This window comes from Oryza glaberrima, chromosome 9 (genome assembly GCF_000147395.1).
Source record: "Oryza glaberrima chromosome 9, OglaRS2, whole genome shotgun sequence".
Classification (NCBI taxonomy): Eukaryota; Viridiplantae; Streptophyta; class Magnoliopsida; order Poales; family Poaceae; genus Oryza; species Oryza glaberrima.
Window position 1 is genome coordinate 10,876,302 of NC_068334.1, and position 19,417 is coordinate 10,895,718.

A 19,417-nucleotide genomic window follows, 5' to 3' on the forward strand; every position below is an offset into this window, starting at 1 on the left:
AAAGGATTTAGGCATGTTTATGGAGGCAAGCCTAGGGCACACCTCTGCGTACGTATGTTCTGAAGTTGAAGACAACTTATGTATGCAAATATTTAAGTTATGTATTCTTAATTCTTGCGATGTTTCATTTGTCACTTCTTAAAAATACATTTTCACATGCGCATGGCTATAAAGCCATTATTTCTACCGGCGTTTAATTACCAACCCGCTGATGGCTCCGCTATTTTCTTTGAGGGAACCGTCTATGGAAATAAAATTTTCCCATTTCAAAATATCATATTTCACGTAAAAAAAAAAAATCCTAACACCCCATATGGGTTATTATATGCCCACGCAGTTGCAAGCCACGAGTCATGCTTCCTGTAGTCTTCAACAATTGAACCCACGACCTCAAGTCTAGCATGATTCTATATTACCATCGCTCTCATACTCACAAATGAATATCAAAATGAATATTTGGACCCAAAATAATTTGAAATAAAAAAATTCAACTTCAAAGTTGTAGTCTTATCCAGGGCTATAATTTTTATATAAAGTTTGTCCAGCCTTACATTTTTAGATGCGGTTTCTTAAGATAACTGTATGCAAAAAAAACATTTTTTTTCATGTGATTTTAGACCACAAGACTACTTGTCATTATCACAAGAGAATTTTTCTATTATTCACTTTTAGAAATGAAACCAGCTTCTTTGGAAAAATCGTTTTCTAATAGTGTTTGCAAATACCAATGCAAACACATGTATACATCATGCTCTTTATTAAAGCAGCAGATCGACTTGGACATCCATTAATTAATTATCTATATATCTATTATGCATGCTCTATTAATTCCTTATTGACTAAGTTTTCGATCGCAGCACACGTAGATGAACCAGTTGACAAGCAATAGGAAGGGAAGGGAGATTCGATTTTAGGCGTGTGAAGCTTCGGAATGAGGGAATCTAGCTCGAGCAATTGTTTATATGCACGCATAAGTGTATAAATGTAACTTAAATATATACTTTTTTGTGCCAAAAGTAATTGTTGGTTTTGTCTTCGGATTACCAAGATTTGATCAACAATTTTGTTATAAATAAATTTACCATCGAAGTTGTTTCACAATTAGATTTATATAATCAAAAGTAATTTACAAATATCTAACAATCAAACTAATTCCCTTTGATGTTAGCACTTATATAAAAATATGAAGTTTATCTTCTTTCAGTCAAACTGAGAGGAAGTATCACTAGCTGAGGACCAATTACTGATGTTTGATGCCAAACTCATGACTAAATATTCTTCACCCAATAAGTGATGCCGAGATGTCAATGTCCCTTGATTTGATCTGCCTGCATACACACTACTGGTACAGCTTTTGAGAGTGCCAAAGCTCCCCAAAAATGATTTTTGAAGCTGACTGGTAGTAGCAACTACTCGCGCCGTGCATGAATATGCTCTAGGGATTAGAAGAAATAGAATTTTGTGGTGCTAGGCTTATTCTATTTTACTACTTTATAATTAATTGTAACCTCAATTTTTTGTGTGGCTGGCATGATCTTCGAAATTCACAAGCATCACACTAATATGTTTTTCTTTTCTTAAATAATTTCTGATATTGCGGAGGCTCGCAATTCATGTTGATTCGGAATTCCATTGGTCGTCTTGATCGTGAAAGTATGAATATATATGTTCCATTTTTTTAAAATGTCTGCCATTGCGGAGACTATCCATTGATTCTAAATTCAATTGGCCGGATTGATTGTTAAAATAATTTTCCCACTCTTCCTTTCTAGTATGATCTATCATCTTTCTTCAGAAAAAAAAGGATCAATTCTTCATAAAGTTTTTATTTACATCGAATAGGAATTAGTGCTACTTTGATCATGTGTCAATCACATGACATGACTTTGTTTCATTTAAGTTATCTGTGGATTTTATAGATATATAGTAATTCCTCTAAACTAACAAGAATACGGTCAAGCATGCATGTTAATAGCCATTTTGAAACTTTTCTCTGTTTGTCACATATATATGGTTCAAACTTATTTAATTATGTAATTTCGCATTTGTATATTCATGAAATGAAAGTTACCTACTGGACTACTAGTTCAGATATGGCTTTCATTGTTGTTGTGTGATAAGCATGGTTTGCAATTTCATTAATTCTTTTTTTAAAAAAAATTGAAGAAATTTTGATTAAATTCACAAAAAAAGGAAATTTTTGAAAATTTCAGCCAAAGTTGTGTCGTGCCACTGGACGGGAGGCATTCTGTTGACGGTCCTTAAGTACCAAATCCGACCGTCAATTCATGCATAAAAACAAATGAAAGAATATAAAGTGGAATACCAAACTTAGAGGTAGTGGTTATTACTAACTATTTTCACAAATCTTGGTGAATATTTGTATGCAGGTGAATTATGGACGAAAACCATCCGCCATACGATGAAATACACCTCCGGATAGTCGGACACGAATACACAAATTGGAGGACCCACATGTCAATCAAAACCACCAACAATTAAACCCAACCAAGATACAATATGCAAAGGGCCCACCAGGCAGCCCCCCAGTAGAAGGGAGGTCAAGAGGTGGGCCAAAGGAGTCGGTTGAACCACTAGGTCGGCCGAACTGCCTTTCCTTCCTCTCGCCATCTGCTGATATGTGGAGCAAGATCCTAAAGTCCCAATGGAAGTTATGTGTGGTTCCCAAATGTTGGTTTTCTGTCTGGGATGTTCTACAGATGTTGGCCTATCTTCAAGAGAGTCCTGGAGGAGCGCCGGAGTTGTTGGCCCTCTCTCCTCGTTTGTACCTCAGTTGATGCTTCTTCAATATAAGTAAGTATTTGAGATTCCCTTCTGGTATTTAATTAGCTTACTTAAGTGAGATGTATTGTCATCGTTGTGGGTTCGTCGCTTAATATTTATATTGAGTGCTCTAATACTAAGACTCTGGATAAAGAAGAAATTTTTTTGGCCGAGGCTAGAGTAGTAATCGATAACGTAGACGTGGTGTTTAGGTTAGATGTTGCCTTCGTTTGTTGTGTGCTCCATGGAAAGTGAGGTAGGCGACAGGTGGTGACAGTTCAGTCCGTCCTTCGTATCCCTCCACGTATGGGTACATCATAGAGCTACAGGTCGAACTCAGCTGGATAGACATAGCTGGGAGAGCTGGTATCCGAAGCAATCGATAGAGTTTTACCTTTAACTTAAGTATACTCCCTCCGCCCCAAAATTTAAGCATTTTTGGATTCTGAAACGGTCTCCGAGATGCTACTTTGACCAACAATATCTATAAAAGTAAGATATTTTAAATAAAAAGAGTTATATATTATGATAGTTTTTTAATGATAAATCTAGTAACATCAATTTTGCACGATTGATCTTTTTTATTTTCTTGTTATTACTCCCTCCATTCTATAATACAAGGCATAACTACTTTTTAAAGTTGTTTCATAATATAAGGCGTGCATGCATGCATGTCATTAACTAGCACATATTTTCCATTCAAATATTATTATTTAAATCCTCCACCATCAAGATCTCTAATTTTATTGGGTGCATGTATTATATTTATTAGGGTAATCCAAACTATGAGGTGATAATAATTATTTCTTGGTCTTTGGGTTAAGAGTGGTTGTGCCTTATATTTTGGAATGGAGGAAGTAATAGTCAAAGTTGAAAATATTTGACTTCTCACTATTCTAAAAATGCTTATATTTTGGGACGGAGAGAGTAATTAATTAACTCATAGGAATCCTCTAGCCTAAGCCTACCATTTATTGTTGTCCTTAGTTGAATCCTTTTTCTAGATGTACATACATATTTCTTGTGATTTGATATCCTTAAAATACTCCAAAGTGAAGTTCTATAATAGTATCCGTGCAATTGCGGACTTATCTGTGACCATAACAAATACCAGCACGCTCCGACATTGCTAGTGAGTAATCCCACTACCCACACAAAACCCCGCTGCTAGTTTCATTTCCTATATGGTAGTACAAATTTTCGAAGAGAAAATGAACTAGAAGTGAGATAAGCGGGTAAAAAAATCATGCTTGCCCATCCCACTTGCATCCCTAACCCCAAGATACTCGAGCTCCATAGATTAATCACTCTCAGCAAATTGATCATGAGTTGATAATTAACAGGGTTACAATAATATGATATAAATCTTGCTTAGCACAACCTTTAGTGAAGCAGATATTGTATTTAAGTTCAAATCATGTAGATTTTAGCTCTAGGCTAGCTGCTCTGTGCAATTGCACAATTGATGTGTGCATATACCTTCAATAATTCCATATCTTAGTGCTACTTTATCAAATTGTGTTGAATTGGTGTCCATTAATTTCTGATCAAACAAATTGGTATCCACTTAAAAGAATAAAGGCACACTATTTCTCCAAATAAAATGGACACAAATTTATTAAAAGAAGACTGGCCGGCTGGGGTCTAAAGAGGTTAGGCAACACCTTCAAAGTGAAGAAATTACTACCATGTTTCACATAAGTGGCTAGTCCTTTTCACATACCATTTTACTTTGCAAAGTAGTGTAAAAAGTTCACTTTTCAATGTAAGGTAAAACAGAGTAGCTTTCACTAGCTTAAAAAGATTAATTTTGTCCTTGCTTTCGGTTAAGTTCCAATGATTAGCGTGGAAAACACACGAGTTAGAGACATGCACAATTTATATAATATATATGGTGGTATAGCTTTTTTTTAGTGCTCTATTGCTTAAAAAAAATCAAAGTATAAATATGTTTTATGATCTTACAATAGTGAACTGATTTTGAAAAATATGCACGGATCTTATAAAGTGATCAAGATTATAGTGGCATGTTTAGTTGAAAAGGCAGTCTTACTTGTGTGGTTCTCCCGGATTCTTCACACAGATTTCTTCGACTGATAAAATCATAACCCATGCCAAAACCATGCATATATTTATGTGAATTATAATATAATAGTACTTTTTAATACATGTAATGAGTGGACTGCAAGCAGGATAGCATGCAAATTTATCACAACCAGACAAGATGGAAGAACTGACTGTATATTTGTCTTCCATAAACATTGTCATTTGCCAATCAATCATCACCTCCTCTGGCTGTATACTCCATGTGTTGCCAAACACAGATTTCTTGCAGAATCTCTGAGTGTTTTCAGGGCCAGATGTAAGGAGCAGAGAGGAACTACAATTCAGAGCCAAATCACACAATATTTTGAGACCTGAAAACTGGGGCCTTGGCTACCCAATGAGGGAGCAAAACGACAGCTCAGCAATCACCATGAAGCAGTTGGCAGCCTCTGATTGGGCTGCTCCTTGCTTACCTGTCCCTTAGTAGAACCCCACTATACCTGTTTCTGTTTGTTCTTCCTGTTGACAGCTTACTTACAACTGAAGCACAAAGGCACCACCATCATTCACACCCAGCACACAGCAAATGCATGACCCCATGTTTTCAGTTGTGCAGAATTCATGCCCAGGTTGTAGTGGCCTTTCAGAAACTGAAACCAGTTGAGAGTGGGAGCCAATGCAATCATGAGGATCGCGCCAATTTTGCGCAATATTCGCAGTATTTACCTAGTAAAATTCTCTGAAAATTAATCTTGATATAGTGTTCCGTTCAAAGAGGTGGATCAAATCCTGAACAATTTTGTTCGGTTCAATAACTCACGCTGTTTGCGCAAATATTATTCGGCTTATATTTTCTTAACTAGTATCACAATATCACTATGAAATTTATATTGCAGATTCAGAAAGGAAAGAATAATCAAATTATGAACCAAAAAGGTAGCCAGCACAAGGAACACAAGTACATCTTCTTTTCCTCCCTGGTGTCCCTCCTGCAGTTTCCTTTTGCTTAGCAGAGGGGGGATAAAACTTTTACTGCTGACAATGGCCGGCCACAGCAAAAGCCTCTTCATCTGTGGGGTTGGCTGATAGCTCCCCTGCCCTACTACATGCCTTTCCATGTCTAATATCTGAAGTCGGTTGAGAGGTGAATTCAGCAGAAAGGGGTTGTTGCAGGGGGCAAGGTATCTCAGGGGAAACTTGTTTCAGCAAACTGCACACGGTTTGGCTTAGCTGTGCTGCCACATTTTCTCACTGGCTGCAAGCAGCTTAGCTAGCTTGTACTCACTACTCCCCTATATATACACGCACAAACTCTTGTAAGGTTCAGAGAGTTCAGGTCCATTCCAAACTTGCAATCAATCTGTCTCGATTATTGCCTCTCTGCTCTGAGTGTGACTGTCAATCTGTTAGCTTAGCTAGTGACTGGCCATTGTACGAGAAAAGAACAGGTTGATCGATCATTAGGTGAAGTGTTCTTGCCCTGTTCTTTTCTTGGGTAATCAACTGGTTGGGTTCGGTGAGTTTGAGAACTTTAGAAACTGTAACAACAATGGGAGGCACCATGGATTACCTGTCTGATCTTCTCGGCGGCGGCGGGAGCAGCAGCCGCCGGAGGTACAAGAAGAGGAAGCAGTTCCAGACGGTGGAGCTCAAGGTGAGGATGGACTGCGACGGCTGCGAGCTCAAAGTCAGGAACGCCCTCTCCAGCATGAAAGGTATAAACACAACCAAAATCTCTCTCAATTCTCACCAGAAAGATCAATTTCTACAGTTCTTGGAATCATTTCATTCATGGCTGAACTGAAATGATGCCATTCTGTGAACAATTCTGGTTAATACGCACAAACATACGACCAAAAATATCTCTGAAATCATGCCAGAAAAATCAAATTTCTACTGCATGAAGGTATAAACACAATCAAACACACCACCAAAATCTCCCTGAATTCATGCCACAAACATCAATTTCTACAGTTCTTGGAATCATTCATCATGCATGGCTGAACTTAAATGATGACATTACTTAATCTCTGTGATGATTTTGGTTAATACACACAAACATACGACCAAAATATCTCTGAATTCATGCCAGAAAGTTCAGTTTATACAGTTCTTGGAATCATTCATGCATGGCTGCAATGATGTCGCTACTTAATATCTGTGAAGAATCCTTGTTAATACAAACAAACATACGACCAAAATCTCTCTGAATTCATGCCAGAAGCATCAAATTTCTGCAGTTCTTGGAACAATTCATCGATCATGCATGACTGACAACTGAATTGTTGTTTGGATTTGGATGGATGCAGGGGTGCAGTCAGTGGAGATAAACAGGAAGCAGTACAAGGTGACGGTGCAGGGGTTCGTGGAGCCGCACAAGGTGGTGAAGCGGGTGCAGGCGACGGGGAAGAAGGCGGAGATCTGGCCCTACGTGCCCTACACCCTCGTCGCCCACCCCTACGCCGCCCCGGCCTACGACAAGAGGGCTCCCCCCGGCCACGTCCGCCGCGTCGACGCCGTCATGCCCGTCGCCAGCTACGGCTCCGCCGCCGCCGCCGCCGCGCCGGAGGAGCGACTCACCACCATGTTCAGCGACGAGAACCCCAACGCCTGCTCCATCATGTGAATTACTGTAACTGAATATTAGTGTAATCTCTTCAGAGTTCAGATGAATGTATGAAATGTATGTGCAGATATGAGAGATTGTATTCCCTCCGTTCCAAAATATAAAAATCTAGAATCTGGACAGTTGTCTAGATTCATAGTATTAGAAAATATCATATCTAGTCATAGATTCTTATATTTTGAGATGAGAGTAGAAAGGAGGGATTTTTCTGCGGTTTTGGTCTCTTGTCGCATGTGCATTGGAATCTTAGCCCATATAGCTTTATTTATACTACTCCGTATATATAGTTTAATTAGGTTGGTAGATTAGATTACAATATACATATATGTATGGAGTTGTGTGCTGTTATGAGACATATGGTTGAGTTAATAAAATACATGATATGCTTGTACTTGGTGGTGCAGCTGGATTTCTTCCGTCCGGCCATTGCCTTTTGGTAATAGCAATTAGAATAAGCAAGTTAATTAAAGGTACGTTTGATTGGTTGGCGGCTACAGTTATCATTCTAAACCTTAGACGTGTCACGCTTTGTTAACCGGTTAGCTCTTATAATTATGATGATGTGCCAGTACTTCACTAGTTCTTATGTGTACACTCCATTTCTCGCTAAATCTTGTCACACTTGTGACCAAGATAGAAATTGATCATCGCACATAGCAACATTAGTCCCCAGATTTCTCTAGGACAAGAGCAAACTTCCCATTGATTTGCTGCCACTCATCCCAGGCTGCCTGTGCAAGGTGCATTTTCAGCCCATCCATGATAAGATAAAGGGTTGTCTCTCGGGATTGGAGCCATCACTGTTTGTATGCATGCGGGGTTGGGGGGGGGGGGGAGGAATTATGATGAACAAAGTTGTAAGTGCCATCCCGATCCCGATGTACATTATCACGGTAATGAAACAACCAAAACAATCCCTTCAAGAAATTGACAAAACGAGGCGACGCTTCCTATGGGTTGGAAATGAGAACATGCATGGAGGCAAATGCAAGGTCAATTGGCCCAAGGTTTGCTCTCCTGTTCATTATGAGGGCCTTGGATTTTCCAATTTAGAAAAAAAAGTAGAGCCCTATGGCTGAGGTGGCTCTGGTATGAATGGAGGGCACCAAACAAACCTTCAATAGAAACCGAAACATCTTGCGATGAACTGGATAATAACATGTTTGCAACATCAACCAAAGTCCTTATTGGTGATGGACGAAAAGCGAGCTTCTGGGAATCAAATTGGATTGCTGGCCAAATCCTAAAAAGCCAAGTGCCAAATCTTTACAGGCACTCCAAGAGAAAGAACCGCACGGTTCAGGAAGCCATGCGGCAAGGAAGATGGATCAGCGACATCCGCCACAGCCTCACGATCGCCCTTCTCACTGAATTCTTCCACATTTGGGGGTTCTAGCACAAGTACCCCCACAACTGACAGACAGAGTGCAAGACTCGATCGTTTGGCGATGGACAACCAATGGGGAGTTTAGTGCAAAATCCTCTTATCAATTCCAATTCAACGGAATGGTAATCTCGCCATCAACAAAGTTGACCTAGGAAGCGTGGGCCTCGGTAAAATGCAACGTCTCTAGTTGGCTTGTGCTGCAAAATCGGATGTGGACAGTCGACCAATTGCAAGCTAGGGGGTGGCCAAATAATTACTTCGGCCAGCTATGCTTATGAAACCTAGAAACCGTCAACCACTTATTGTTTGAATGCCGATCTTTAAGCAAATCTGGTTTGGCGTACTCATGTGGTTAGGCCAAGGACATATCATCTCGAGGTGGAACAACAGTACTGACCTATTGGATTGATGGGCACAAGGAATAAGCAACCCGGAAGCATCAAATCACAAAGAGCTCAAATTAGTCTTCTTGCTCATTGCTTGGGAAATCTGGAGGGGAAGGAATGTGAGAATCTTTAGAGGGAAAGAGGCGTCAGTGTAACAAAGAATCAATCGCAGGGGCTGGCCGACGCAAAACACATTGAGAGAATGTTGCCGTGAGGTGTAAGGAGAGTTGACTTGCAAGTTTGTTTGAACTCAAGTATGTACAATTTTCCTTTTCTTTTGGCCTTTGGCTGTGTATACTTAAACTCCCTTCTATTAATAAAACGTCAGTTGATTGGCTGTTAAAAAAACATTAGTCCCCATATCAAATAAGCCCTTAAGGGCATGCTCAATTAATGTTGACTACTTATAATATAGGTCCCACTGAAGTCATGTACAAGAGAGGATATTAAAGGGTATTAAGGTAGACCTCATGAACCCAAGACTAACCGTTGAGAGATGGAGAGAAAGTCGCACTATTATGGGAGAGGAAAGCGTGATAGATTTTTTTTTATTCCTTGTGAGTGGTCTTTATACATATGGCTAGCTCAACCAAATGTCTCCTATCATAATGTATAAGGTTTATTTAAAAAGCTTAAGACCCCCTTATGTCTACATTGTCGCTGCACTAATACCAACTAGTGGCAAGCACATACACTTTTACCTCCCTATTTCCAATCATTTGAACACTCGTCACAACTATCCCCAATATTGGGATTTGTTCGGTTAATCCATTTCCCATAGGGATTGAGGAAGGAGATAGGAGGATTAATTGTAAATATCAATATATGTAATTGAACCCCACCAAATTTTATAGACAAGGGATCGGTCTAATTCTCCCCTCTCATTTCTTACACGGGGAATAATCCACTTATACAAAATTGGCGGCCCAAAATGATGGATTGCGTTGTAGTCTTAAGCTTACTTGTGCCCTAAACTAAGCCTCTTATTAGCTCTATGGCTAATAAGTTGTGAAAAAGGAACAAAGTAACAATTAATTATTTATGAGTAAAACTTTTATTATATATGTTTTTAAATTAAGATTTAAAAGATAATGATGAAAAATGAACTACAATGAACAAAATCGTTCAAATGAACTCTAAATTAAAATTTAAAATTGAAAGTTTAGTTGCGACTAACAAATCAGCAAACAAACAGATGATTAATAGCTTTAAACTACTTTCTCCATTCTAAAATATATAAAATAACTACTTTTTAAAGTTGTTTCATAATATAAGACGTGTATACATTAATACAATTAATTAGCACCTTATCCTCCCTAAATTATGATTTTCTAAATCCTGCACTCCCAAGATCTTTAATTTTATTAGGTGCATGTATTGTATTAGTGTTGATGGAAAACACATGGCCTGAAAGATTTGCTTTACTTTAGTGCAGGTCTAATTTTTTAGTTTAAAAGCGTATAAGATGGTTTGATCCTACAACCAACAAGACAGATAAATAGCAAAAATCAGTAAACGGTAGTCTATCGGCCGATAGGGAGTATTAAAAAGATCCGGTCAAATAATCACAGCTCTACAATGCTTTGAAAAGCAGAATTTCCTGTCTCTGCATGCTTTAATGCAGTTTTAAAGATGGATAATTTTAAGCTGAAACTCTTTTCCCTCGCTTTCTCTAATTTCTGAAAGAAAACAAAAAGCTTTTCGGACGAATTTTGGTGTCGACACGAATAGACCGTGTTTCACAAAGCAAAAGTTATTTTTGGCGAAGCTTCCATGGAATAATCAAAGCATGCATCACATGCTTGCACATTCGACTAGAAGTGCAGAATTGATACTCCACAATTGACTGCCGGAGATGAAGTCGAATGAGAAGCTGAAACAAATACTTGCGCCACTAACTAAACCTGCCACGTTGGTATGGCCTCTGCGACGAAAACTGAATAATTAATTACTACTTAATTATAACAGAGGTTTTAGCTATTGGCAAAACCTTTATTACGCTTTTTACTGTACTATTCATTTGTTTAAGTTTGTGTCAGCAAGGTGCTTAAACCATGCATTCTACTCCCTCCGTTTCACAATGTAAGTCATTCTAGTATTTCACATATTCATATTGATATTAATGGATCTAGACATATATATATATATCTATCTAGATTCATTAACATCAATATGAACGTGGGAAATGCAAGAATGACTTACATTGTGAAACGTATATGTCTAGATCCATTAATATCAATATGAATGTAGGAAATACTAGAATAACTTACATTGTGAAACCGAGGAAGTAATGAATAAAATGGCGGGTTAATGTGATACGCTGCGCAAGTTTATAAACGGCGCGGTTTTCGTAAAACTTTTATAAATATGGTTTTCTTTAAAAGCCTATTTTCAACTTTATAGTAGTTCATTTATATTCTAATTAAGGAGTGAACACAAAATCATTTAGCTATTCTGCCATTCAGCTACACTACAATTATGACAAATCTTATTGTCTTTGTATTGGCTTATGATCTACTAGTACAAAACATACCTCATCTCAGAAATAGGGATGAAAATAGAGCTCATACAGACAGAAAGTGCTCATACTATATTTATTTTTTACCTTTAGCCGGATATAAGACAAATACAAATAGCTCGGATACATAAACAAATAACAATTATTTCGACAAATATAGTCAGACAGGAATACTGAAACAAATATTTCTCGCAATAAAAAAGACCTAAACTACTAATAGAGACAAATACTATCACACACAATTAGCTCGTTTTACACAAAAAAAAAGTTTCATTGTAAACTAAAAACATATCAATTAACTTCAACATGTACATCATTATACTGGTACAAAATGCATGTCTAGTCGATATTATAACATATAACATACAATGTAATTTATAAAAATATTTAAAAGTTTAAATAATATTAATAGCGGGAACTATGGTTGTGATATGGATTACTATTAAAATCTAAAGAGGTAGGTTGAAGGTCTAGAGTTAGAAAGAAATAGGTTGTGTTTTATACCTTCAGCTGATATCCGAATAGCATTGTTCATAGGATATTTGTATTATTGTTCGTATCCGTCGGAAACTCCAATATAATATTCGTATTCATATCCAGGAAAAAAAATATTCATATGCGTATCCATATCCGTATTATCCGAGAACTGTCCACTCCAAACGATATCCGTATTTGTTTTTGTCTAGAGTGGATGAAAACTATCAGCTCTGTTTTTATCCCTACTCAGAAACTTATTAAAACACCACAAGCAAAATTATCTAAAAGTGAAAAATGGACACCTTATTACTACTATATACGCAATTCTCAAATAACAGGGATGGTTAATAGGTATGCATGGAAGTATATAAGTGGAGTGTTAAGCCCATACTTCAAACACCTTAAGACATTTGAAATGGGCCGGACTGCATATCTAGATCATTGGAAGGGAATTTCCTTCTATTTTGCATGATGATTTTTTATTGGAATTTTCTTGGATGGTCTGCTAATATTTCTTATTCTTTTCCTCTTCTACATACATTTTTTTACAGGATTTCATCTCTACCTCATGTCTACTTCCTCTGTCTCAAAATAACTCAATCTACAATGCAACAAGTCTTTATCCATATTTATTGTATTATGATGAGCCATATCCATTCTTGGTTGAGTTATTTTGAAAGAGATAGAATATGAATGGCAACATAGCTACCAATTATTTAAGTAGAGATTGGGTGGTTGCTATTGGAACATGACAAATTGATAATCATTGTTGGCACCGCTATAGAAAGGCAAGCTCCTAATCTATCTAAAAGGTGGAAAGAATCGTGGAGCCACCTTCCTAACTTGCAAGCTCACTCTTTTAGAGCAAGATTCTCTTCTTTAAAAAACAGTTTTCATGTTGCACTCTATGACACTGACATGTGGGACTAAAGAAAAGTGCCGTCCACATATCGGTTACACTTAATACATACTACATACCGTAGAGGATGTGTATTATATCCCACCCTTTCAATTTGAATAATTAGACTAGCGCCTATAATACTCACTCTTATCTAGAACAAGTAGTGGTAGAATGCTTAAGATAAAAATCTAAACAGTAACTCACTAGTAAATACGGAGTATAAAAGTATCAAGACATGGTATATGAAAAATGACGCCAACAGATATTTTTTTATGAAAATACTTTCATCTAGTTATACTTTAATTATAAAACATCCTCAAAAGAAACCGATGTCATACACTCATACCTTGTTGTATTAGAACATCGGCTACATGCACGAGAGCTAGGGAAAATAACGAGAGAACCAAAGGTTGACCGCATAGTGATAGTGATGAAGTGAAAATACATCGTTGATCATGAGTCAGTGTCGATAATACCAAAAGTAAAACCCGTGAAAACAAAATAAATAAATAAATATAGTAATCACTAAAAGGTAATCGTTTACCAGTTATGTCACTTAGTTTTCTACCGTATTTACACTAAAATTTCTATACGAATATTTTATTCTAATCAATCTATCAATCATCAATAGTTCTAAAGCTGGCACTGGAACTGCAAGCCTATATTGGTCCAAGTGACAGTGCTATACTTTGTAAGATAAATCTATAAATTATACTCACTCCGTTTCACAATGTAAGTCATTCTAACATTTCTAATATATGCATCTAGACATATATATCTATCTAGATTCATTAACATCAATATGAATATGGGAAATGCTTGAATGATTTACACTGTGAAACGGAGGAAGTATAAGAGATAAAAATTAGAGAAAAGAAAGCACCTCAAGCTTCTCGATTGGGCAGAGTAATGGAAACCTTGAAATTAGAGAAATTTGCCCTCTTCCAATTGATGATAATTGTAATGATTAAGGAAAAAAAATTTAGAGATGAAAAAAATATTATATTTAAAATTTAAAATTTATATGTTGTAAATTAACTCTAAATAGAACACACGGGTTACGCAATGCTCACACCAACAGAAACAACTTAAAAAAATACCGTGATTGTGATTACGTACCCTTTATTTAATTAATTATATTCAAAACGACAACGGTTTTATTTAGAAAAAGTCTTGCATTTCGACTCAAAACTAGGTCACACATTAGGATAATAAATCCACCAATTATTTAGTTGGTTAGTCTTCTTTATTAAAAATGATTTTATCTCTCTTTGATGACTAATATTCAACATTTGTTATTGTAGTATCACTTTCTTATATTCATTATTCGATACGAGTAAATAAACTTATTTGGCCATCTACAATACCGAAATGTAAAAAAATTAATTAAACAACATAAACGGGATATAAAATATAGGCGTGCCAATTGACGCACTGATTTTCTAGTGTTTCAAATAAATATTGGGTCTATTTGGCTGCAACAAGCCAGCTGTTGCTTAGTTCCTGCAGGTAAAGAACTAGAGTCCGGCTTCGCGGAACATGCCCACTAAGATTATGTACTATAAAACATCTAAGTATAAATCCCTAGATGATACTTCTACCTAAGCTTGAATGGTGAGGTGGAGGAGAGAAGAGAGAGGATGAGTCACCCCTCATGCAAGAGAGAGGGTGTGTTCGGACTGTTGATACAGCCAACAGCAGCCCAACAGCTGTAATATGTAGCTTAATCGAACACAGCCATACTCTTTTCACAAACTTTAAGGAAGAAATGGAAAATAGTGATGTTGATCAAAGTTGTTAGTATCCTGATCTATATCTTAGTATTCTGTGATACTACAATCCTATCAAGCTGAAACAGTATCGATCCTATGTAGTATCCTAATTTTCATAGTTTCTCAATCTTATTATTCATTTTTATACGATCGTACAAAATCTTAGGTAGTAGCCCGATACTACGATCCTTGTGATCCTACCAAATATTATTTAAAATAAGACGGATTGAAAATAATACTGAAGTTTACATAAAACCAATTAAATTTATCAGAATTGATATTATATGCTTTAATTTATACAAAATATTATATATTTTATATAAAAGTTATGTATAGTAATACCGATACTATGATACTATAAATCAAAGAACAATCCTACCTACTATCTTGATACTTATTATCTTGATGTTGATTGGATGAGAGCGAATAAAATAAATACTTATGTATTGGGGTTAGTAAATTAGAGGCAATGCGTAGCATAAATTGTTTTCCAATTAATTAATTGATAATGTGAATAATATTAGATGTAGCAATCACCTCTACCGTAAACTTGCGCTCTTATGTTGTGACTTGTGAGCTTAACTCATGCTGAGTTCAGGAGGTGGAGTTAGGAACTCCATCTTCTCGCACAAAAACGGTATTACTTATTAATAACACGTAATTAATTAAGTATTAACTAAAAATACTTAATAAAAGATTAATACGATTATTTTAGCGATCTTTTTATAAAATACTTTTAGAAAATATATCATTTAGTAATTTGAAAATATACGTGGTTAAAAAAAGAGAGGTGGGTTTGAAAAGAAGGAGAAGAACACAGACTTAACACTAACCGAAAAGCCTCACCTTACCTGAGCTTAAGCTTAAATACCACTCTTTGTAATAAACGACGGTAAATCGGATGGAAGTACCCAAGCCACCCCCAATTCTCCTCCTCGTCGTCGTCCTCCGCCTCCTCACCACGCGCGACGCCCGCCGCCAACCAGGTGAGCTCACCACTCCCCCCGCCGCCGCCCGCCGCCGCCATCCATCCTCCCTTCCTCCCCCCCTCCCATCTCCTCCTTCCGCTTCGCATCCCTCCCGTTCCCAGCCGCCGCCGCCGCCCCCCTCGCCCCTCTGCGGCTCCGCCCGCTGACAAACCCTAGATCGCCGCCCCGCCGCCGTGCTCTCCTCCTCGTGCCTCCCCTATGGCCGCCGCCGGACTCCGCCGCTTCGGTAGTGGTCGTCTTCTCATCTGCCGCCCCCCCGAACCCGAACCCTAGCTCTCCGCCGCCCTACCCTAGGTCTCCGCAGCAGCAGCTGCTGCTCCTCCTCTACCAGAAATCCCCGCTATCGGCCGCCCCCATGCCGCGCCTCCTTCCCCCTTTGCCTCGCTCGCCCTGTGATTTCGCCTTTCGAAATGGAGCCTCTGTGTGTGCGGCAAGCTCACTTTTATCTGTTGATTTTTAGTTTTGGTCGCAGGTGGCTGAGGAAGCAGTCTTCGGGTGGCCTTTGCGTGGTTTGCTTCATCAATCTCTCCATCCTAAGGTGAGTGAAAGACTAGCCCCACCTGATTATTTGTGGCTTTTGATGATCAATCTGGGTAGTTGGGAAATGTAGCTGCTGGAATTGTAGTTACTGAGATGGACATGAGCAGTTTACTTCTGTGCGGATTTGCGTGTACTTCAATTTGCTTTGAAATGCTTGAAGAACTATATGATTTAGCTTATTTTAGATCTGTACCTATTATTAGATGCTACACTTTACATGGAAGGAAGACTATCTCGTGCTATTTTTGTGCTTGGGATTTATAGTTGGCTGTGGTGGAGTACTTGAATTTTTGAATTATTTGTGTTCTTATCATATACAAAATATATGACTAAAGTCAAAGAAATGTACAGATTTAAGACCCAATTTCCTAACGATAACTGCATGTCACAACTAAACCTGTACATATTTGTCAATATGCTCACATACACCAATTCAAGGGCCCAATCCCACACGTCACGTTGTAATAAATGAATTCCATGCAGTGATCCCGCCAAAATCTTTACCCATAGTCCCCAAACTAAATAACGTGTTGCCTTACGTTATTATCCATATCCCGCAAACAAAATGACACTTTCCTATATTCTGTCTTCTTCCAACGCTTACCAGTTACCCCTATACTTGGAAGAAAGGCATCCCTAACCGTACCAAAGCTCTAACCTCTACTTCATCACTAAACTCCAAAACTCAAGATTCAGAGCAAGCTAAGCCTCAAGTTCACTCCATATTGGCCCATTTTTATGCAAGAGGCCTATGCAGCTATCATGCACAGCCAAGGATGGTATTGATGAATTACGTTCATGGGGTGCCAGCAAAAGGAAACGAATAAATGGAAGGGCGCATTTAATAAACACATAGCAAAACCAGATTTACCAAACTAGATCAAAGTCAAATGAATAAAAACAAATTAGGGATTCCGTACGAATAACAGACATCAGTTTTCGGTATCTCTTCACACTGATCTCGCTTAGGAGAGGAGGAGAGTAGTTTGAGAAGGCAGATTGTTATGGTATAAGGCAGGCATGCACTGCTGTGAACATTGATGATTCAGGCAGCAGTGTTGAATTTGAGGGAGGGGATATGATGGAAGAGATATAAGAACATGTTGGGGATCACCAGATGAGGTTGATTGAATTCTTGCTTATTTCCTCCTCTGCATTGGAACTGGATCAATTTACAAGGGAACTTTGTTTATCCTTGATTTCTTACCATGTATAGGAAATGATTTCTCTTTATGAGGCCCCTAACAATGGAAAATTAAAGGATTGTCTAAATGTTCCCAACAGATATGCTTGGATGCAACTACACAACATAGTCCTTTAGCAATAATCTACGCTGCTGGCCCTGCCATTTATGCACCACCTCATGGGCCATAGCATGACATTCTGCTACTGACTTTTTGTATAGTCACTGCATATGAAGTTTTCCTTAGTGCATAAATTTCTATATATTAATCACCACTTAAGAACTGTGGATCATGTAAGCTTTATTCAACTACCTCCGTCCCAAATATAACAACTTCCGGCTATGAATCTAGACAAGCACATGTCCAGATTCATAGCTAAAAATGCTTAAATTTGGGGATGGAGGGTAATACTTAAGCATGGTACCTGGATTTTGGATTAGTGGGCTCTTACGGTCTACCATGATGATGTACTGATTACTATGTCTCTGTTTATCCATTAAATTTTGGTTACTTCGTTTCATTTTTTTTTTGTTTCAAATACTTGTATGTGCTGATAAGGCTTTACTTCAATTTATTATGTCATTTTTTAGCAACAACCAGTTTTTCATCTTTTGTCTGTATTAGTTCAGTTTAAGTGGTGACTGTTAATTACAGAGCGAGTTGCTTCTCTTGGTTATGTGTATTTGAACGAAAAATTTAGCTAGTATAATCTTTTTCTGAGGGAGCAGTTTTGGGTTGAAATTGGTCATTGAGAAAACATTGCAACTGTTTGAAACTTTGAATTCAATTTTACTTTCTCCTTTCTGATGACACCAAATGCTTAGAGCTCTTCCGTACTGAAGGTGTTGCTAGTGATTCATATCTCTGACCCATTTGGTTCGACCAAACTTCCAAACTGTCTTTTGCATGGAGTGAAGACAGGCATTATGTAAATTTGATGTGATGTTTATTAGAGAGTATATGATTCTTATAAGAAATTAATGTTTGCTCTTAATTTTATTTTCAACTTCCCAAGTGTACACAGATTATTCTGATTCTTTACTCACTTGAGTATTTTTTTTTTCAAACCAGGATAGGCAACAGAGTGCTTTGCTAATTGCTATGGACCGGCAAGTCAGGGGTGACCATGTAAGATATATTGGAATGTGTTCCTATGTTCTTTAAAGAAAGTCTTGATTGCATTCATTGTTATGATGGATTTCAATAATGTAGGAAGGGATCAACGTTGTTGGGTTTGAAGTGCCAACATCACCAGATTCAAGCTACAACAACCCTGTTCCTGGAAATGAGGATGAAGCTCGAGAGCCCCCATTGGTTCCTCCTCATCTGCAGCATACATTATTGAGCTTCCCACCAAGCCAAGATGATTCAAGCAGCCTTCCTCCACCTCAAAACGTGGTACTCAACCACCTCTACATAGAGAAAGAGAACTCTAGATCCGTCGTCGCCCTGGGGATTACCCATCGGTTCAGGGCAAAGTTTGTGACTGTTGTGCTGTACAAGCCCGTACAAAGGCGGTAGGGTGAAACATTTTGTGTACCTGCATTCCTGCTTCCATTTCCTCGTGCAGGGGCTAGACACCCACGAGGTTGAACTGCGAAACAAATAGAAACCCTCCTTGTTGTAGTCCTGAGGAAACAGAGGAACAATCTAGCTGCCCATGAATCTCAAATGATTCAACCCTTGTACTTAATTGGCTGTTGGTTGCGGTGATTGGTGGTCCAGTTGAATGTTGGTTTTATCTTTTCCTGCGTCTTGAACAGTTAAACCCCTATTGTGATCTTGGCGTCATGCATGTGTGTGGGGG

The 19,417-nt window shown here is 38.0% G+C and overlaps 2 protein-coding genes across 2 annotated transcripts; both read left to right on the plus strand.

Moving 5' to 3' along the window:
* Positions 1-6,144: 6,144 nt before the first annotated feature.
* LOC127784042 (heavy metal-associated isoprenylated plant protein 23-like) lies at positions 6,145-7,843 on the plus strand. Its single transcript, XM_052311222.1, has 2 exons — positions 6,145-6,545; positions 7,140-7,843. The coding sequence occupies exons 1-2, from the start codon at positions 6,380-6,382 to the stop codon at positions 7,454-7,456; spliced, it is 483 nt and encodes a 160-aa protein (XP_052167182.1). The 5' UTR covers positions 6,145-6,379; the 3' UTR covers positions 7,457-7,843.
* A 7,954-nt stretch (positions 7,844-15,797) lies between these two features.
* LOC127784495 (SNF1-related protein kinase regulatory subunit beta-3) lies at positions 15,798-19,349 on the plus strand. Its single transcript, XM_052311819.1, has 4 exons — positions 15,798-15,883; positions 16,347-16,424; positions 18,682-18,738; positions 18,823-19,349. Exons 3-4 carry the CDS (start codon positions 18,712-18,714, stop codon positions 19,129-19,131), a joined length of 336 nt encoding a protein of 111 aa, XP_052167779.1. The 5' UTR covers positions 15,798-15,883; positions 16,347-16,424; positions 18,682-18,711; the 3' UTR covers positions 19,132-19,349.
* Positions 19,350-19,417: the final 68 nt, after the last annotated feature.